Source organism: Artemia sp. Qi Xiang Cuo, chromosome 17 (genome assembly GCF_049724085.1).
Source record: "Artemia sp. Qi Xiang Cuo chromosome 17, ASM4972408v1, whole genome shotgun sequence".
In the NCBI taxonomy this organism is placed as follows: Eukaryota; Metazoa; Arthropoda; class Branchiopoda; order Anostraca; family Artemiidae; genus Artemia; species Artemia sp. Qi Xiang Cuo.
Genome location: NC_142810.1, coordinates 9,168,033 through 9,191,057, shown reverse-complemented (window position 1 = coordinate 9,191,057; position 23,025 = coordinate 9,168,033). Strand labels below are relative to the sequence as shown.

The window sequence follows — 23,025 nt, the reverse complement described above, 5'->3', positions numbered from 1 at the left end:
AATACTAAACAAAAGAACATCTTTAAAGACAAAATAGTAAAAACAGGTGTTTTTCGAAATTCATTAGAGGGCATAATAATCTAAGCGGTCAAATGACTCCCTGCCACTCCCCCTAATTTACGCCACTATGAATGGATTAGTCTTTTAAAATCATAACGAATTCTCTAAAGCCTCGTCTAAATTGGTGTAATGGCTAGCCTTGATTATCGAATAACGGTTATAATAGTCCTTAATTTTTTGGTAATATCGTGAACAAGGGGAATAGTGCTAATAAGACTAAAATAGAACACATTTCTATTTGTCATTATCTTATTTTCTCAAGTGATTCCCTTTAGGGGTTCAAAATACATATCAGTTGGTAAATTTCTTCTAATGGTCTAAATGTGTACTAATAAGAATACAAATAAAATAGGAAAAGGCGTGCCCTCTACTAGCAGGCCAAATATATTCTTGGTAATTTTTGCATAAGCCTGGTAAGGTTTAGAATTATTGAGACCCGTTTTACGCCAATTTAAACGTTTTCTAGGACCATAATGAAAGAAAAGTTGCGATGGTTAGGGCACGCTCTGCGGACAATTCAGTAACTACTTTTTTTTAACTACCTTTTTTAACAAATTAACAAATTATATTTCAAGTTCTTTTATTCAATAAATATATAAAAGAAAAACTTTGGTACTGTTCTATTAGATGCAACCCAGGCGAAAACTGAAGTTTTGTTAATGCTAATGAAATGAAACCAAATATGATGAAAACATAATAGTTTAGAAACAAATTCCGGCTATAAATGTGCGTATTAGGGGGTGGGGGTAAAGCATTGCATACATATTAAATACGTAGCCTAACCTAGATACCTTTTCCCCCCTAAACCCCAATGTTTAAATATTGTACAAACCACTGTTTGCAATCTCTGCATAGGATTTTCCGTTGAAAGAACCATTTTGACTAGTTTCTTTAGCATCTTCCCTATACAGTATATCGCATGGGTTGCAGCTAATAGAACAATACCAAAACTTTACAAACAAACAAAAATCCCAAAGGGCCCAGAGACCGTTAACTGAAAAAAAAAATAACGCTACATAACGCTGCAGGTTGCTGAGCAAGGCCAAGACAAAAATAAATAAGAGAAACTGGTCACCCGAATGCTCACACGAAGACAACCAATCTCCACATCACCTAACAATATCCACATATTTTTCTATAAAAAAAACATTTAATTTTTCACCGGGGAGCCGTCTTCATTTTCGGTGAATGAAATCAGTGTTTTCACAGACTACGGATTGTAGTTTGAAGTTGCAGCTTGAAATTACACAGAAGATGATAACAAATATTCAAAAATAAAAGATAAATGAAAAATTACATTTAGTAAATTCACTGATTTCACAAATTGTTACAATTTCGTAACTACCTTTTTAAGCCACTTTTTTTTAACAAACTAAATATATATATATATATATATATATATATATATATATATATATATATATATATATATATATATATATATATATATATATATATATATACTGAAATAATTTTCTAAACAAAAAAAACAATTTTTCGTTAGGAGGCGTCTTACGTCGGCAAGATGTACCATTTCCTTCAAGCGTTTGAAAGCCGTATGCAGTTACAAGCAATAAACCAGACTTTTTACTTTCTTTTTAAAGAAAATACGTCGTCTTTTTATTAGTAACATGCCCAAAACTCCATAATCAACAGAGCCGTGTAACCTAGTTCCTGTAGAGGGTTAACTGGAATCTTTGAACCGGTGACTTACGCAAATTTTCTAGATTGCAAATAAAACCCTGTCAAAACAGACATATAATCTGAAAATATTAGCATCTCTTGGAAATTGTAAAAATTCTTAGAGTTCGAGGATAAACATGCCCAAAAAACAGGCACGTACCAAGACTATTTTTTTTGGGGGGGGGGGGGGGGCCGATAAAAATATTTTTTGGGGGAAGGGAGAACCAACAAAATTTATTTAATAATTTCAATAAGAAGTGCCCAGAAATTAAACAAAATTCAAGATCTTTTGTGGGGTCCAAGCCCCCCCCCCTGTGCACGTCTCTACCGAAGAATCCCTGCAAATGGGCCAAATTAGGAGCTCATCAGGGGCTAATAAAATTCACAAATAATCGTGGGGTCATTTTGATTCCAGAAATATATTGCATATGTAGCCTATAGAAAAATACAAGGGCGCTTAGGTCTCAAGGAGCCCTTACATTTTACATATGTATATTCAGATTAACAAAGTATAGGCGCTGACAACGGTACATCCAGGATTTTTGTGGGGAAGAAGGTAGGTAGACAAAGAAAAACTTTGAAAAACATCAAAATTAGTTTATATACATTTTATTATCACGTTTTACGAGTCAGACGAAAATTTCGAAGGGGTGTGTGTTCGAACACGGTATCCCCCCTGGATACGGCCTTGGGCACTGATGTACTTTTTTATTGTTTGACGTAGTCGTAGTCAGAATTAGGTCGTATGTAAGGTCTATCCAAATAGAAATATCGTTTATTTATAGGCTTCGGAAATTGTTTATTGATTTCCCAAAGTTCGGATTCCAATTAATTGGGTCCTTTTGCCATGCGAGATGCAACTCTAGTTCTTGAGTGTCCTGACATAGTGTCCTGACTCTAGTTCTTGAGTGTTCTTGAGTGTCCTGTCCTGACATGAACAGTGTCCTAGTTCTTCTAGTCCTGACATGCGGAGACCATTCAGACACAATCTTAATCAAGTCCATAAAACAAACAGTGGAGGGATTGGAAGTGCCTGGAGGGTTTCAGTACAGGCAAATACAACAACTAATAAAACAAAAGCCGGGCTATTTGGCTTCCCTTACTGACAGACGCTTAAAAAAATAAGATGATTGACACAAGATGAGTCACAAAAATGAACCAATGGAATTAAAGCACATTTTACAAATTAGGGGGGTGTAGATTAGGGGCGCGGTCCAAATACCCCCCTAAGATGCAAATATATAGCCCAAATTATATTATAATATAAAATAAAGGTTATATTCTCATTTTATTTTATATTTGATTAGGATTAACCTAACTTCACTTCTTGGGTGTGTTCCATATTAATAACAAGCACCGGGTAAAATCAACAAATTATTTATGATCAAGGCCGTATCCAGTGGGGGGTTACCCGGTTTTAACCCCCCCCCCCCTCCCCCCGAAATTTTTTACCGAGTCGAAAATAAGTCGAAAATTAGTAAAACCTAGGTAAAAATCAGTAAAATTAGTCGAGAAGTGAGTCAAAATTAGTAACCCCCCCCCCCGAAAAAAAATCCTGGATCCGCCCTTGGCAGGATCGAATTCCCTTAGGATCATAAATTATGATCCTAAGGGAATTTAACGACTCAAAGGCTCACCTGAGACACACTTTTGAGGGAGGGGTCCCTTCCCTACCGTTTGGGAAAGAAATTACGAATACCCCTTAATGTCGCTTAGAGTTTATTATACACCTGGATGGCAAATGCGGTCCTCCGTTTTTTTTGTTGTTTATTTTTTTTTTTGCCAACCGCTAGAAACCTCCTAGATTCTGTTTTTTTTTTTCACCAACTGCTAGAAGTTTTTTAAATATCCATAAGCAATTAAGAAAAAGTCAAAGAATTTTCAATCCATTATAACGCATTCATATGAACATAATAGATTATCGACCTTCAATTATAAGTCAAGCATATGGGACTAAATTTAGGAACAGGTTTGCCACATCTTAGGATTTGGGACCAGAAAAACAGGTCTGGCTAAATTCAAATCGAAAAATTCTAAATTCAAGTATGATAAGCATGACACGTGATTTACATAAGAAAAATTATTTTTGTAATGTAAACAATACAAAGGGAACAAAGACAAGCTTATCAATGAAACAAAATGTGCCAAGAAAGACGTAAACGAACTGAACAATGGCGCAGGTTGGGTAGGGGACATACGCACCCACCTAGATTTTGACAAACACTGTTTTCATTAAAAATGTTTTTTTTTGTATTTTCATTGACAAAATTGAAAAATAGCTTCCTCCTAGATTTTGAAGAATAGACCCCCCCCCCACATTTCCGTGAATTGACGTCACTGAGACAAAAAGATCCAGCGGCTTAGCTGCGGATCTAGGGATGGGCAGAGAGCTAGCTGCCAATGTACTTTAAATCTCAAAAAAATCTGCTAAAACTAAGGGTAGCGAAAAACTCGAGGGGGCACTGACTTCCCGCCACCCGGTGTACATCTTGAAATTATATTTGTGACATACAGTTCCGCCACGTTTGGCACAGTTCCTACACACTTGGTAGTCCCAAAAACGCTTGGCGCAATTCCCAAAACGCTTGGCGCAGTTCCGCCATGCTTGGCACGCGCCACATGATGTAGGCCTACATGATTTCTGAGAGAGGCAACCCTTCACGAAAAGTGAAGATTGCATTTTTAATTATGGTTGTAGCTATTATTGAAAAGAAACTACAGCCCATAGTGAAGAAAAGTCTAAAAATGAATTTGGACAAAAAGCCATCTAGTGGGAAAACCCCCTCATTTAAATGTGAGTCAGACATCATAAGTATTAGCCTATATAGGTCTAACTTAGTAATATAAGTTTATTGCGAAAACAAATGTTCGAACATCTAGAAGAAGAGCTTGAAACCTTTCCTAAATATCCATGCATTGAAATGAAAAGTACATCATTGGAATTACCATTGTCTAAAACCCTAGCCTGGAGAATTACCACTGTCCTTCTTGAACAAGGATAATCACCTTTTTCCATGGATAGCACTGACGTATCTTTTTTTCATCCCAGATGTGATTGACCCGAAACAGTGGTCGTAGAATATTAGGAGAAGGTAAAAGGTAAAGGATACGGCACTAGACCTTTAAAGTCCAAACCGGCGGTGCTGATCTCCGTCTCAAGACCCTTCAGCCAGGAAGTGCAAGGGGGATGGGGGCCAACCATCCTGTACTTTCGCACACCCTTCCTGCTTACCTTCCCCAGATTTCTCCAGGTACTCATTTAGAGTTGGGTTGACTTACAGCCCTTTTCCCAGGGGCTATAAAGTGTCAGGATATCACCAAGAGTGTGGTTATTGGACCTTTCAACTATGATGAAAAAAATTGTTATCGCATAATTCTGATCGGACGACTTTAGGAGAAGGAGGCTTGGGGGAAGAGGGGCTACCTGCCCTCCAATCTTTTTGGTCGCTTAAAAAGGGCACTAGCAATTCTAATCTACGTTCGAATGAGCCATTAAACATCTAGCTAGCCCTGGTCAAAAAAGAGAAAAAAAGACATCAGTGCTACCCATGCAAAAAGTGATATTCTTTGTCGTTCAAGGTGGGGGACTCAAATTACCCTATACAAGATTTTTGACCATAATGATGCTAATGGTGCAACTTCGGTTTTGATCTGATGCCATTTTCGAGGGGTTTCCAGCTCTTTTTCAAAATGATCTAAAATTCGTTTCTCAATAAACTTTTACTTCTAAGATTAACCGAAATAACAGTTACCATTCCTAAACCAATGTTAGATGACAAATTTTTCTCATTAGGCAGTTTTGTTTCAAAATGCGCTTTTCAACTTTGGGTTACTATGTGCTGTGGTTTGCTCTTTACTACGTTGCAGCTGCTGCTGCAACGATTGCAGCATACTGCTACAGCATACTGCATGATTGCAGCTACTGCTGCAGCCCTGATAGAAAAAAAACACCCAATACGATACATTCGATACCGATACCATCTATACCGATATAACCGATACCACGTACAGCCCTTACCCAGGGACTATGGAGAGACATATCATCATCAAAGCCACATTTATTGGACTTGACTTGACTTTTATCTTCAACTAATAATACATCATACTTAACTGGCACTTATAACACATTTTTTGAATAACATTATCAACAAACGTAGAAATGGTAAGAACGTATGACTTTTTATTAAGCCACTATTGTGACTTGAGCAGCATCACACAATCTTTTATCATAAACCAAAACTTATTCACTCTTTCTACTCTTTTCATACCATTCAATACAAATTAACTCAATTTAACTCGAATGGACCTTTGAACTATGTTGAACAAAACGGCTATTTCGAAATTTTTATAGTACGACTTTGAGGGGAGGGGGCTAGATGCCCTCCAATCTTTTTGGTCACTTAAAAAGGGCATTAGCAAATTTAATTTCCGTTCAAATGAGCCATTAAACATCCCTCTATGATGATCTGGTCATTCGCTAGCCCTGGTAGGAAAAGAAGGACACATTAGTGCTACCTATGCAAAAAAGTGATTTTCCTTGGTGTTCAAGGTGGAGGACTGTATTTACCCTAAAAGAGGGTGTCTGACCATGTTGATTCCAATGGTGCACTTTTTAGTTCGATCCGACGCCATTTTCAAGGGATTTGAGGCTCTTTTTCGAAATCACAATAAATTTGCTTTTGCAATAAACTTTTACTTTTAAGATTAACCAAAATAACCATTTCCTGATTCAGTGTTACCATTCCTGGTAACACTGGTAACATTGTTCACAAAGCAGTGTTTTCAAAACGTGTTATTCAACGTTTGGTTATTATGTGCTGGGGTTTGCTCTTTACTAGGTTGCTCTTTATAAGGTTGCAACCATGATAAATATCATAGGCAGCGCAATCGCGCTGCCTTGCGCTGCCTAAGTAAAGAACATTGTAGGCAGTTTCACCGGTACATACCTTACCAGACAGGTTTCTGTGTCAACACCCATTTGCTGGGCCAATCAGAGACAAGGAATACAGAGGGTATTTAACAGACAGTGCAGTTTCAACGGGACATGCATTACCATGGGCAGGTATCTAGTACTAGAGACGGTACATGCCTTACCAGACAGGATTCTATGGGTCAATACCATAACTAAAGACCTTGGTATAATGTATTCAAAGGTTTATTGGACTCTCTGTAAAAATACTACTTTCAGCTGAAGACTAAAATAATCGTGTTTTTTCGTATAAATAATGTTTTTACTAAAGATACAGCCAAGCCGAACATGTTTCTGAGTCAAAACTTGTCAAAGAGATTGATAACCTTTAGCTTAAAGGCATCTTGCATCTCATCAGGTTTGGTTAAGAATGCATCATGGGTAATTACAGAACGATGAATGGTATGGTACAGTCATAATTGTTTCAACTTGAAAGTTATATTATTTGCGTAAAAGCTAACTCAATTTGCGAAAAAGGTATTCCATTGGTTAAGAATGCATCATGGGTAATTACAGAACGATGAATGGTATGGTACAGTCATAATTGTTTCAACTTGAAAGTTATATCATTTGCGTAAAAGCTAACTCAATTTGCGAAAAAGGTATAGCATAATAGGGGTGAAACAGAGTTCGAGATTTATTTTAATTGGATTGTATGAAAGTGCTAAAAGGGTTAAGCTGCTTACCAGTTAAGGTAGGCCCGACGGGGGTGCTAACTCTTACGCAATTTAATATAAATTTGGAATAACATCATTGGTGTCAATCTACGGAAACTATTAATTTAATTGGATTGTATGAAAGTAGTAAAAATGGTTAAACTGCTTACCAGTTAAGATAAGCCTGAAGGGGGTGGTAACTCTTAGGCAATATATTATAAATTTGGAGTAACATCGTTGGCATCAATCTATGGAAATGGTCAACGATGACAAGGTGATCATGGGACTTGGCTTAGCTTTACTTTTGGCTGTGTTTTGTATAGTACACAAATACCAGTTGAGCAGTGTTGCCAATATAAAATATGGTTTAGAATTGGGGCATGCTAAAAAGTTGAAACTAATAGTCAGAGGCCCCAAAATGACCTTATGCCTTGACCTAGCTTTACTTCTCGGGTGTGTTATGTATAATACACAACTGCCATTTCAGCAGTGTTGTCAATATAAAATATGCTCTAACAATGTAGTATACTACAAAGTTGATACTAATAGAGGTGTAAATGCTAACAAAAGAATTATAATAAAGAAATTCATAACAATCCTTAGAAATCAACTAGTGTGGTGAATATGAGTTTGAACCATCAAGAACCGAAACCATCAATGACCCTAACCACCAAGGACCTCATCCTCCAAGGGCTCCCTCCCCCAAGCCTCTAAGTTGCCCCCTCCTCCCAACTTTTTGGGGCCCCTCCCTCCCTTTTTTATATACTTTTTTTGTTGAAGTTTTTTTAACTTTTTTTTAACATGATATTTTTTTACAACTTTTTTTACAGACCTTATAATTAGATTAAATATACTTAAAACATAGGATATTCATATTTAATATTTATCAAATTCAAAATGAGAATGATATAGATATTTTAAACGTGACTTTTAAAATTAGAAAAATAATGATTGTAGTAGCACTTCTTTCTTTTTTTTATCTAAATTTTTTTTTCGGACTTAAAAAATTGTTCAACTTTTTTTTACCTATCTTAAAATGACATAAAATATGCTTGCGGCTGTATTAATCGTACTCTATGCTTGTTCATAGACACGACTGTATCAACATCTGTTGTCAGATACATGGGATAACATTGGCAAAATCTATGGCAGATACGTTGAATAAATTCTTTATCAACATCCTTTGTCGGATAGGTCGGGATAGAATTGGTAAAATCTAAGTATCAGAGCGAATAGATTCTTTATCAACATACTTTGTCGGATATGTCGGTAACGTTATCAAATCCTAAGTATCAGAGTGATGAAATTCTGTATCAACATCAATTGTGAGATACATGGGAGAACATTGACCAAATTTAAGTATCAGCATGAAGAAATTTGTTCTGTCAGTTTCATTGTCGGATACATCGGATAAAATTGACTAAATCCAAGTATGAGATTGAATAAATTGTTTATCAACATCTTTTGTCGGATACGTCGGATAACATTGTCAAAATCTAAGTATCAGAATGAATAAATTCTTTATCAACTTCTTTTGTCGGATAGGTCAGGATAAAATTGATAAAATCTAAGTATCAGAGCGAATAGATTCTTTATCAACATCCTTGCCGGATATGTTGGTTAACATTATCAAAACCTAAGTGTCAGAGTGATGAAATTCTCAATAAACATCTATTGTCAGATACATGGGATAACATTGACAAAATCTAAATACCAGAGTGAATAAATTTCTTCTATCAACATCTCTGTCAGATATATCGGATAAAATTGACTAAATCTAAGTATCAGATTAAATAAATTCTTTATCAAAATCCTTTGTCAGATACGTTGGATACTACTACTACTACTACTACTACCAACTCACAGCAGCACCAAGCCGCCTGAGACCAACACAGCTATGCACGCTCCTCCTCCATCCCAATCTATTCAAAACCTCCCTTTTTACGTCCACCCATGAAGTTCCCATTTCCTTTAAATCTTTCTTTATGACGTCCTCCCAGCCCAGACGAGGACGACCTGCTTTCCGTTTAGCCCTAGACGATTCGCTAAAAAGCATAATCTACGGCAATGTGTCATCCCTCATCCGCAAAACGGGCCCTTGCCATCTAAGCGTTCCTTTCATTATAGCCCTAGAGAGCGGTATTGAACCACATTTTTCGTATAGCCTATTGTTTGAAATACGGTCAGTCAGCCGGGTACCCATAACAATCCTTAAGCGATTTCTCTGGAAAACATCTAGTTAATCTTCATCCGCTCCTTCATCCTTCATCCGTTGTCGCAGAAACTTCAAAAAAGGCTCGTTCCTATATAATGCCTATATATTTTTTTTTTCATACCAGGGCACTTCGTATCAAAGGAGTTGTCGTAGAAACTTGGAAAAGGGCTCATTCGATTGAAAATTTGAGTGGCTAGTGCCCTTTTTAATATTCGAAAGTGCCCTGATTCTTATATGCCCTGGGGGCATATAAGAACGATGTTGGCACAATGTATTATTTTTTTTTCCTTTAGAGAAGGGCACTTCGTATTGAGGAAACTGTCGTAGAAACTTCAAAAAGGGCTCATTCAATTGGAAATTGGAGTGGCTTGTGCCCTTTTTAATAGTCGAAAGTGATTGGATGGCAACTAAGACCCCTTCCACGCCCACCATTTCCCGCAACATATCCGATCAAAATTTCGAGATAACCATTTTGTTCAGCATAGTTGATTTCCAGATAGAAATTATGTTTTTGAGGAGGAGACTCCCCCATAACCTTCAGGGCAAGGGTTGTAAGTTATGCCCTGGGGGCGTGTAAGGTTTTTATAGAAAGCTTTGTCATAGAAACTTCAAAATCGGCTCATTCGATTAGAAATTCAAAGTGCTAGTGCCCTTTTTAATAGTCGAAAGTGATTGGAGGGCAACTAACCCCCCTCTCTCGCCCACCTTTTCTCCAAACACATCCAATCAAAAATTTTGAGATAGCTATTTTGTTCCGTACAGTTTAAAGTTCAGGAAGTTATACCTTTGAGCAGAACACTCCCCCCAAAGTCTTCAATGCGAGGGTTATGTTATGCCCTGGGGGCATATAAGGTTTTTATTGAAATCTTTGTCGTAGAAACTTGAAAAAGGGCTCTTTCGATTGGAAATTCAAAGGGCTAGTGGTCTTTTTAATAGTCGAAAGTGATTTGATGGCAACTAACCCCCCTCTCACGCCCACCTTGTCCCCAAACATATCCACTCAAAACTTTTAGGTATCAATTTTATTCAGCGAAGTTGAAAGTTTTGGAAATTAGGATGACAACCCCTCCCTCTTTTAAGGATGACAACCCCTCCCTCCCCCCACAGCCCTCAGGGCAAGGGTTGTAAGTTATGCTCTAGGGGCATATAAAATTTTTGTTGAAAGCGCTGTCGTAGAAACTTCAAAAGGGCTCATTCAACTGGAAATTGAAAGGGCTAGTGCCTTTTTTAATAGTTGAAAGTGATTGGAGAGCGACTAACAACGCCTCTCACGCCCACCATTTAAAACATATCCAATCAAAATTTTGAGATATCCATTTTGTTCAGCGTAGTTGAAAATTCTAGAGATTAGACTTTTAGGATGATAACTCCCTCAGAGCCCTCAGTGCAAGGGTTGTAAGTTATGCCCTGGAGGTACATAAGGTTTAGGCTATATAGAAAGTTTTTATGGAAATTTCAAAAAGGGCTCATTTGATTGGAAATTAAAATTGCCCTTTTTAATAGTCGAAAGTGAGTGGAGACTAATTAACCCCCTTGTCACGCCCAGCTTTTTCCCACACATCCAATCAAAATTTTTAAATAGCCATTTTATTCAACATAGTTGAAAGTTTTGGAAATTAGGTCTTTTAAGGATGACAACCCCTCCCCCCTACAACCCTCAGGGCAAGGGTTGTAAGTTATGCCCTGGGTGCATATAAGGTTTTTATTGAAAGCTTTGTCGTAGAAACTTCAAAAGGGCTTATTTAATTGGAAATTGATAGGGCTAGTGCCTTTTTTAATAGTTAAAAGTGATTGGAGAGCGACTAACGCCCCTCTTACGCCCACCATTTCCGCAAATACATCCAATCAAAATTTTGAGATATCCATTTTGTTCAACATAGTTGAAAGTTCTAGCAATTAGGTCTTTTAGGATGATAACCCTCTCAGAGCAAGGGTTGTAAGTTATGCCCTGGGGGCATATACGGTTTATATAGAAAGTCGTTGTAGGAATTTCAAAAAGGGCTCATTTGATTGGAAATTCAAACTGCCCTTTTTAATAGTCAAAAGTGAGTGGAGAGTAATTAACCCCCTCTCACGCCCATTATTTCCCCAAAAACATTCAATCAAAGATTAGAGATAGCCATTTTGTTCAATGTAGTAGAAAGTTCTGGAAGTTATGTATTTAAGGATGACAAACCCCCCAGAGCCCCCAGGGCAAAGGTTGTAAGTTATGCCCTGGGGGCATATAAGCTTTTTATAGATAGAGTTGTCGTACAACATCAAAAGGGGCTCATTCAACTGGAAATTGAGAGGGCTAGTTCCCTTTTTAATAGTCGAAAGTGATTGGAGGGTAACTAACCCCACTCTCATGCCCACCATTCCTCCAAACACACCCAATCAAAATTTTCAGATAGCCATTTTGTTCAACGTAGTAGAAAGTTCTGGAAATTAGGTCTTTTAAGAATGACAACCCCCCACTAATGCCCCTCTCACGCCCACCATTTCCCCAAATACATCCAATCAAAATTTTGAGATAGCCATTTTGTTTAACGTAGTTGAAAGTTCTGGAAATTAGGTCTTAGAGGATGACAACCACCCTAACGGCCCTTAAGGTAAGAGTTGTAATTTATGCCCTGGGGCATATAAGGTGTTTATAAAAACCATTGTCGTTTCAAAAAGGGCTCATTCGATTCGAAATCAAAAGGCCTAGTGCTCTTTTTAATAGTCGAAAGTGATTGGAAGGCTTGACATTTTTATAATAAATATTGATGTGGGTATAATGTATTATTTTCTGTTGTTGTTGTAGTTTAGACCAGGGCACTTCGTATTGAAGGAGTTTTCGTGGGAACTTCGAAAAGGGCTCATCAATTGAAAATAGAAAGGGTTGATGCCCTTTTTATGAATGTGCACTGTCAGTTTAATAAACTGCTTTGTCAAATTGGATAGCCTTAAGGTGAGATAAGAATTCATCCCATGCAACAAAAACTGCATTTATCAAAAAAGTAGTGTTATTGCAGTCAATGGATTATGGGTGAATTAGTAAAGATCAATGTGCATCCTGTATATATTCTTGTCTTTTCTCATCATATAGAAAGCATAATTGTAGAAAGTTAGGAAAGGGCTTGTTTGATTCCAAACTCTGATATTTAGTGCTCTTATTAAGCAATGAAACCAATTGGATGGGACCCATACCCTTTCTCCTCTGGGTATCCTCATGACCTGAGATGGTATCGTTTAAAATTTTAATGTAGTCATTTTAATCAGAATGGTCAAAAGATGCACAAAATACGCATCTGGAGGCAACATGATACAACCAGCCCTCTGGGCAAGAGTCCCAAATTATGCCTTTGCCAAACCATTCACTGTGGTATCTGCAAAAGCTGTTAAGCTGGGAAAACAAAACCTTTCAGAAATGGATCTGGATTTCAAATTAGGACACATGAAGGTGTTTGGGGCTCTTAGTTCTGCCTATTCCTTTTCCCACAACATTAACTTTCCATTGACCTGTATAATTTTTCTGCTAAATGAATATTACTTGGAGAAATCGATTTCAGCCTAAATAAGGGTCTGTGAAGGGACTGTCAACTTTGACCATACTTACAAGGTTTGAGGTTCTAGAAAAATGGGTCTAAACTATGAAGAAAATTCAAACTTGGCTTCAAATCTGGTTGAAACCTTGCCTTTTGAAAGGCCTAAAACCAAACTTTTTTTCAAAATCAAATTCTTACAAATATGAAAGAGTAAAGGTAGCAAAAAAACATCTCTTTTAAGCAGTGTTCTTTTATCAAATTTAAGACCTATCTTCATAGAACTTTTAGGCCTTAAAAATAGAGAATGGGATATTTTTCAAGTGGGTTTAAAATGCATAATTTTTGGTTTTCAATGGAGCTTAAGCCATCCAGACTCCAATCCTGTTAAAACCTTCAATGTGGATGTACATTGTTGATTCACCATTTTCTTAAACAATCTTATTGTAGGCTATTATATTTTGTTGTAACTTTTTTTTTAATAAATGCATGTGAAGGGCATTTACTTAAAATAGTTCTGTTTTGTTATGTTACAAAAACAAATAATAATAGAAAACAGTATGACAAGCATCAATACAACCCAATTTTATTTTGTCTTAGTTAAGGTTCCTTTGGTCCTGAAAATTTAGCAGAGAGGTCTACATGGTCTCAAATTTTAAAGCAGATGAATGTTATAATTTATTACAACATGTTTTTATTAAGTTTTCTTATTATGAAATTTTAAAACAGATGAGCATAAAATTGAGGTTCAACTTGTTCCTCTAAGAACCCAAATTTGTTATTATTGCCAAGTTACCCATGACCCAGAAAGTCTCACACAGAGTAGAAGAAAACAGTGTTTGCCCCATTTTCGGTTTCCACAAATCAATAGTCAACAACTGACAAAGCCCTTTTGTCCATATGGCAAAGCAAGGATTTATCTTAACATTTTAAGACACAGCTTTCTGATATGTTGATTATCCCTATCACAATATATTCATGTGAAACAGGGATGTTGAAGGTAGATGACCAGTGTTCTCACAGCATTTGAAACTAACTGTTTTCACTGCATTGCTGACATTACCTACCTTGATTGAATCTCAAATGACAAACTCCTGTAAATCAATGTAAATTCATGGTTCTTGTTCTTCTGGTTAATCCACAAAGAGGTGAAAGGAAAATTTTGCACCTTATTGCAAAGTTCTGTACAGAAAGCAACTTAACCCATGCTTAGTTTGCTTAACCCACAATTTTATGAATGTCATTTCCAAGCTGATTAGACAGGAAAAATTCACATGGAATGGAAAGTTAACGTTAAAACAATGAAGTTATAACTTTATAATATGCAGTGTATTCCTATCAATCAGAGCATCATGTTTCCTTCCATTGTTACTCACATTGATAAATAATATTTGGTATCCAACAGATTTTATATTCCTTTGGAACCTGAGCTCAGATAATATTGACAGGTGAAGAAACCTGTTTACCAAGAAAAAAAAACATTGAAAGATAAAAAACAATGAAGAAATATATTGTTTAGGACTACATATTGCAGACAAATATTTAATGGTTGGCCTCTTTTGGAGTGCATATGCTTATAAAATAAAAGTATTACTATTAGATTGCTTAATTTATGCTCTTTCCAAATATCATGCTGGCTTTCTGACAATTTGCCCTGCTGATGGTCCTAGATAAAGCCTAGATATAGAATATACATAAAACTAAAAGAAAACACTAAAAACAATGAAATTCTTGCTTTATAATATGCAACATATTTCTATTAATCAGATTATCACAACTGACTTTAAATTCAAACAAAGTTCAATTTCTTGATTCTGGTGATGCATCACCAGAATCAAGAAACCTACAGGATGTCATCGCAACCTCATCTCATTAGAAATTGGAATTTAAGGTAGGTTAAAAATGCCTCTCTTTTTATTTGTGTATGTGTCCTTCTGGAGAGCAGCTATTCTGCAAATTACCAGGTTAATTTTGAAACTATGAAGAGGGTAGGATTGTCAGAAAAGTGGGTAAATTCAGAGAAGTGGGTAAAAAATGTCAGAAAAGTGGGTAAAAACTATCAAAAGGATAGGATTGTCAGAAAAGTGGGTAAATTTGGAGCAGTTTAAATTACTGACCTAGGAATAAGGTGAACATACTACTCAAGACCTTTTTTATGCTCTTTCTGAATATAATAATTGTTTTAATCACAGATTCAATTTTAAGCCCATTATCAACCCTCAAAGATGATACTCCTTTCTCTTACTTTTAATTATAAAAATGGGCTAGAAATAACAATTCTTACTTCATCATTACCTCACCTTACTTGCTGGATGATGCAATTTAAGGTAAGGTAATTTAAGATCATATTTAGAATAATTGTAGTTAATACATTCAAACTACAGCTCTACTATACTTTACCCCCACTCCCCCTATCATGTGCAAATATATAGTCCAAATTATGCAATTCCTATGCTGATCCTCAATTTGGTCACTGTTGATTCAATTACAGTTAAACAGGTTTAAACAAGTGATACTAACAGAGGTATGTAAATTAGGAGAAAAATGTGTCATCTTTGAGGGCCTGTAAAGGGCTTAAAATTGCATTCCAAGTAGGCCAAAAGCAATTATTATATTTAGAAAAGGACATAATCAAATCATTTCAAGAAGCATGCCAACTCAAGGTTACATAGCAAATTCTTTTCTAATTGGGAGGTGAATCTATAGGCTAGAGCTTGTTAGACCAGGAAGCAGTCTCTTCTGCCAGTATTGAGTCATTAAAATCATCAGTTGACAAGGAATGGTGCAACAACCCCTGGCTTTTATTATAGGACCCACCAGATCACTCAGCACATAATCTTCACTGACTGGCAATTACAGCATCATCCTATCACTGGCAAGTGCAATTTAAAATAATTCAAGTTAAAACAGGCATTGAGTGGTATGTTTACTTTATTCCTATGTCAGTAATTTAAACTGCTCTATTTTTACCAAAAACTAACCATTATATTTAGAAAGAGTATAAAATAAGGAATTCAATGGTACTACATTTATCTGTGAACTTGACCGGCATTTAAAATCCCTTGAGAAGTCTGTTTCCAATATCGATCTAGCTACTAAGGCTGTGAAAGCGTCAGTCAGTGAAATTAAAGGGACAATAGACAATCACAATGAGACCCTTGCACAAGTGTCGCTAGGTAACCAACTGATATTTTTTGGCCTCAAAGAAGATGTCACAACAAACACTGTTATCAAGGAGAACGTAGAAAACAAACTTATGGAACTATGTGCACAGAAATTTCCGGGCATTCCTTTAGATGCCTCTGATATTGTCTTTGCCCAAAGAACAGGACGCAAAGTGTCAGATCTGCCAAGACCAACTGTAGTGACACTTTCAAACCTAAGACTTTGGTTGCAGATTTTAAAAAATAGGAAGCAACTCAAGGGGTCTAGAATGTCTGTCACTGAATGCTTAACAAAAACTAAACAAGAGTTATTTGCATACGCGAAAACTGAATTTGGACTGAAAAATGTCTGGACCACTGATGGAAATGTTATGGTTAAAACCAGACCCACAAGTGCCCGTAAAGTGTCAAATAAGGATGAGATTATCATTTTGAAAAGATATCTTGATACTTTGATCGGGGGCATTTAAAACCAAGAAAGTGTATTGATAATAATATTCATGGATGTAATTAATTTGTAACATTGTTGCTTTTCTACCTTAGTGCTACCATTTCTTTTTCTCTTTCTACTTCTTATCCTGCTTATGCCTCTCTTCTTGTTGTGATAGACGGTCGGATTTCTCAGACTCAAAAAAAAAAAAGGGGGTGGAGGGAAGGAACAGAGATTTTTTCACATGAGGGTTGCCTGTTTTTGGCCAAGTCATCATCAGCACACATCACAAAATACTACAAACACTGGAACACTCCTGTTATTACTATTTTCCTCCACTATCATTATTTAGTCTAATTGATGAAAATAAAAAACATCATTGATCTTGATGATGAATGATTTTTCATTCTTAACTGAACAGTCCCTGCTAAAAACCACATTTCTCAATCTGCCAGGATGCGATGACGAGTCAGCTACTGATCCCGTGAGAGACAGGGTGAATGCCTTGTCCTGCTCATATGCAACACCCCAAGAATATCTTAATGAAATACTTCCTGCCATGGGTGTTGGGAGGGGGGGGGGCAGCTGCCCCCCTCTACACCTTCAAATTTACATTAGATATGGCTGAAAAAGCAGATGGTTTGGGAAAGGCCGGTGATAAAACTCCATCACACTCTTGACTGCCCCCCCTAGACAATATGCTGCCTACGCCCATGCTTCCTGCAATTTCTACTAATGATAAATTTAATCTTTTCTGCCATAATTTTCAAGGAATTAAACACGAATGGGATGATGTTTTTACATTCACTGCTGAAAAGAAAAATCCTTTTAGTTTAATTGGTTTAACTGAAACTTGGCTGAAGATGACATGTTGCCACACTGTTTGCCCAGTTTTGAAGCCATACATCTTCCATGGCATGTAACAAAGTGCTCTGGTGGCATTACATTATTTGTAAATGATTCTATCTCTTACAAGCGCTGCAATGACTTGGAATCAATTTTTAATGGTGTGGTTGAATGTTGTCAATCTGTCTACTCAATAGTCATTGAAATTCTTGGAAAGTCATCTCCAGTAGATTTCATGTGCCTTTTTTATAAGCCACCACCATTTCCAAGTGACATTTTTGCAAGTTTGCAAGTTCAGCAGCTTATGTTGGAGATTAATGAATGTGGTCAAGGTAAAAATACATGTCTTATGGGTGACTTTAACATCAACTTGCTGACAATTGATGGTGATGCTAACTCGTGTTTGTTCCTTGATACAACTGTATCATCTGGTCTTCTACCCAGTGTATTCTTTCCCACATGGTATTGTTCAGCTAGAAATACTGCAACACTGATTGACAATATATTTCTTTCCTTTAACCCTCACACATTGTTTACCTTGTATATTATAACATCTGATATTTCCAATCACTACCCGGTCATCACAATGGTCCCAACAAGGGCAGGCCAGTTCACTAGGCCAGCATTTAATTGTGTTTTCATTTATTGAAGTTTTTCCCAAAAAAACATTGATTACTTCACTGAAACCCTGAAATCGAATGATTGGTCTGCTGTAACTCATGCATCTTCAGCAGATATGGCAGCAAATGCACTCACAAGCCAGCTTAAACAGTTAACAGAACAGGGTTTTCCTCTACAAACAAGTTGGATCAAAAGTGTTCCCAAAACTCCTTGGATGACAAAAGGTCTTGTTCAGTCTACCAAACACAGAATTAGACTGTACCTGAAAGCTTGTAAATCTACAACTCCTGAAGCAAGAGAGATACAAAAAGTACAGAAATACATTAAACAGATTAGTATGTAATGCAAAGAGGTGGTATTATGCAGAGAGAATAAATGAATGTAAGAGTAACTTGAGAAAAGTAGGGGAGGTTGTTAATGAATTTGTCAAAAAAGGAAGAAGGTGGCTATACCTAAAGAAATAATAGATATGCGTGGTGAGACAGTAGCAAGCAAATCTTGTGTGGATGCTTTTAATCAATTTTTTGTTAATCAGACATCTCTGCATGCTTCTGGCCCATCTCCTGAACAAACCCACAGTAGAACAATATCAGGTCTTTTTCTAGCACCATGTACAAAAGAGGAATTACTAGTGATTACCAGTAAGCTGCCTAATGGCAAAACCCAAGACACCTTTGGGCTGTGCAACTATATCTTGAAGAAGGCCTCTGCAGGTCTTGTAGCTCCACTTACACACTTGGTCAACATTTCACTAGCAACCAGAGTTTATCCTAATGTGTTCAAAACTGCTGAAGTCCTTCCCCTCTACAAAAAAGGAGACAAGAGTCTTATCTCTAATTATCAACCCATATCAATTCTACTGGTTATATCAAAAGTCCTTGAGTGAGTGGTTTATAACAGAGTATATAGATTCCTCAATGTCAAGCAGCTACTCTCTCCCTGTCAATATGGGTTTCAGCATTATCATTCAACTTTGCATGCCTTAGTGATTCAGTTGAATACACATTAAATAGCCAGGATGCTGGAGAAAAGGGGCTAGGGATTTTTCTGGATTTCACTAAAGCTTTCAACACAGTATGCCATTCAATCCTCCTCACAAAATTACATTCATTTGGAATATATTGTGTTGCTCACAAGTGGTTTTCATTGTACCTGACTGATTGTAAGCAGTGTGTAATTGTAAAGGGTAGTGTGTTGCCAGAATTACTGGTAAAATCTGGTGTACCTCAGGGGTTGGTACTTAGACCACTCTTGTTTATTTTGTATATCAATGACCTGAAAACATGTCTTTCTACAAATACACACCCAGTGCTATTTGCTGATGACTCAAATTTCTTCATTGCTGCAAAAAAGGCCCAAAAAACACTTGACAAAATATCTGACTGGTGTTTTCATACACCAGGTAAATGCTACAAAAAGCTGCATCATAGTCTTCACTTCTGCTCCAACAAACTCCTCATTGTCTCACAATGTTGCACTGTCAATCAATGGAAATCCCATTCCTCAGACCACAGTCACAAAGTTCCTTGGCATATTTGTAAATTCCTCTCTTTTGTTCAAACATCACATATCCCAGCTGTCTTCAACAGTCTCATGGCAAACATCAATGTTACTTAGAGCTAGCCTGCTTCTAAGTGCTGACATGATGAAAATGCTTTATAATGCTTTTGTCTTCCCCTACTTGAACTACTGCTGTTCTGTATGGGGCAATACATTCAAATCTCATCTAAAATCATTAAAGAGATCACAAAACTGTGCAGTTAAGGCCACATATTGCCTCCCCAGGCTATACCACTCAACAGACCTATACAGAGACACTGGAACAATAGATATAACAAAGATAATCAATGTTAGTAATCTGTGTTTATCATGCTCAGCAATATTGAATAGAATTCCTCAAGGTTTTTCCAGGTACTTCAAACTTAGTAGCACAATTCATTGAGGAAGAGCTCTCCTCTGCAACAAGTGCAACAATTTTATACTACCAAGAATATAATAATCATTTCTATTGGAAATGAATTTAAGCCCCCCCCTCCTATAAATACCTAACCAAAGCTAACCCGGAATTGGCATATATAGGGTGGGGGGGGCTGAAATTAATTTCTGATAGAAATGATTATTATATTCGTAATAAGCATAAAAAAGGCATCAAATGGTGTATTCACTTTAGTCCTAACTCAATAGCCTAATATGATTTGGTAGAACTTTACCAAAGTTTAAACTTGGCTACCTCTTATTTGGGTAAAATTCTAGCCTACTTTGCATCAGAAATAAACTTTACACCCCATCCCACCCCTAATGTACAAATATACACCCTGAATTGGTATATATATAGGGGTTGGGGTGAAATTCATTTGCATAAATATTGATTATTATATTTCGAAAGAACATAATAAAGGCATCAAGTGGTAGGCTATGTTCACCTTATTTGTAAATCATTAATAGGCTATAGGCTAACCTAGACAGCAAAATATTTACCAATATTTCTTTCTGTGGTACCACCCAACTAGAATGGTACCTCAAAGAGCATTAGAATCTTCAAAAAATAATATAAATAAACTCACATATAATCATCTGCTTTCACTTTCAAATCATCAAGGGATATGGGCATGGGAATCACACAGTCATCTCCATCACTATCTAGTCTAGTTCTTCCTTCTGCTGCTTCAAAATGGACCATTTTGAATAATATTTCGACTTACTGAAATATATATATATAAACATCTAACAGTTGAGAAATACTCTAATAAACTATATATTAGTTCAATTTAGGTATTTCATGCATTTTCAAGCATTTTTTACTTTTGACGGTGTTGCTACTAACTAAGCTCTGTTGCGAAAACAAAATACACCTACAATTTTGTTTTGGCTGAAAAAAGCCTTTTTTTGCCGAAAAGCTCATCAGCTTTTCTGCGGCAAATATGTTTGGCGCTGTCCCTCGTCTAGGTAAATGTATACAAGTTAATATAATTAAGCTAGAAAGAAAGTCAATGCATCACTCGATGCTTTTTTTAATTCTCTTCCAAAATTCAATAATCGTTTCTAGAGCAAATGGCAATTTGAGCCATTTAGACGCCATGCCAATTTATTGGTGGCATGTCACCGATGATAAAAGTGTCAGCATAGAATAAAATTTCGGTGGCCCCAGTGTGCCACCAGTACCATCAATTTGGCGGCGTCCCGCAGGTCTGTCTATATTTAGCCTAATGTTTTTGCAGTAATTTTTTTATTTCGGTATATTAGGTAGCCTAGCGTGCTAAGTAGCTTTTTAAAAGTCTAGCAACATCTATTTCTAAACAGAAAATGAGAAGAAGACCTTACTGACAGAGTAGGCAGCGACGTCTCAAAGGGGGTGGGGAAGCTTAACTCTCCAGAAATTTCAAAAGATTTTCTTAAAGAGTTTATTCTGTCACTTGTGGCAGTCCTCTTTATTTTCTAAAGCACAATTGATGATTTATGTGACATGGCTCACAGCAATAAAAATCTTCCCCTTTAAAGATCTTATTTTGTTTTTATACATCTTTTAAGGCTATTCACTTTTAAGATCTATCTTAGATCATGAGCCATAAATTGTCATTCACTTAACAAGTCCATCCGTGTGTTATAGTTTCCAACGTATTTCATTGCAAAATTTTGTTTTTTTTTGTAAAATTTAATCTTGGGATTATGGATTATCGGTTACCGTCTTTCAAAAGACTAAGTATGCCGCGAAGCAGCAAAATATTTGGAATTTAGAGGATTACAAAAAGTTCTTTTCTGTAAAAAACTGCCCTTTTCTAATGCGATTGTTGAGCTCGTTTTTAGAATTGTCAAAAATGTGAAGAAGGACAAAGGAAATATGCTGAAAACGGTCACTTTGAGATTTGTACTAAATGCTAAACTGGGCTTAAATACAGCGAAGCTAGAAGCTTATTCACTATTTCCTGACTGTCTATATACTGTCTACATTTCAAAAAAATTAAGAAGCCAAGGCATCACCTACAGCTGATAAATGTGAGGAATCATTTTTTTTATGATTTTGCTCATTTATTTCTTACGAGTACCTTTCATGTATGTTCTTTTTTCTGCCAAAAATAATAAGTGGGTTCTTACTGTTTGTGGCGTTGGGATGTCAAAATGGTCTCTCAGCCAGACATTTCGAACTGTCAGATTGCCGGATCTGGCAATATGGTCAAGGAACATTGAAAAGTATATATTGAAAAACGAGCATAAGTTACCAGGAATAGAAATATGAAAATTGCGTCTTAAGCCAATTACAAAAAGCAATTGTAGAAAATTATGAAAGTCTTATTTTTAAGGTTTCGTGTCTTCATTTCCTTGACCTACCAAGTTTCCGTCTTTTCATTGTCTTGTTTGCGAGTATTGAGGGAACAATAACACGCAGTTGTGGGGCAGGGGGCTTCTTTTGCGACCCCTTCAGGGGGTCACAAAATTCCATAATTTTTACGATTCTGCCCAAAATATCCTCTCTATTTTTCATATATTTTTCACCTGTTCCTTAGTTCCCATCCAGGAAAAAATGTTCCTAGATATGTAATTCTACCTGTCATTTTAGGTTAAAAATTTAAACGTTCCATAAAAAAAAAATAATTTTATAATTCATTCAAACGTCACGAAAAGAGAAAAAAGTGTAATCTACGTCTCTCTGGAAATTTTTCTTCTAAACCTTAAGGGTTTTTTCTTTAAAGAAATGTTTGTATTTGATTGAACCGATACCCCTTACTTGTGTTTTGTTGGTTCTGAAAACTAATTCTGCCAAAAACAAAACAAAAAAAAGATCTATATAATCTCCAAATATTTTCTTATTCTGATTCTTTTTCGAATTTCTCAGAATTTCTTAATGAAGTTGCAAAAAAATGCATTTTCCTAATCTTG

The 23,025-nt window shown here is 36.4% G+C and overlaps 1 protein-coding gene across 1 annotated transcript in view; it reads right to left on the bottom strand.

The window, feature by feature from the left end:
* LOC148941864 (eukaryotic elongation factor 2 kinase-like) overlaps positions 1 to 20,957 on the bottom strand; it is a 121,213-nt gene extending 100,256 nt beyond the window's left edge. The window contains exon 1 of the mRNA XM_089103160.1: positions 20,715 to 20,957. Within this exon, the coding sequence (XP_088959286.1) occupies positions 20,715 to 20,830 (116 nt within the window). The 5' untranslated portion in view covers positions 20,831 to 20,957. The remainder of the gene's footprint in view (positions 1 to 20,714) is intronic.
* Between the last annotated feature and the right edge of the window lie 2,068 nt (positions 20,958 to 23,025).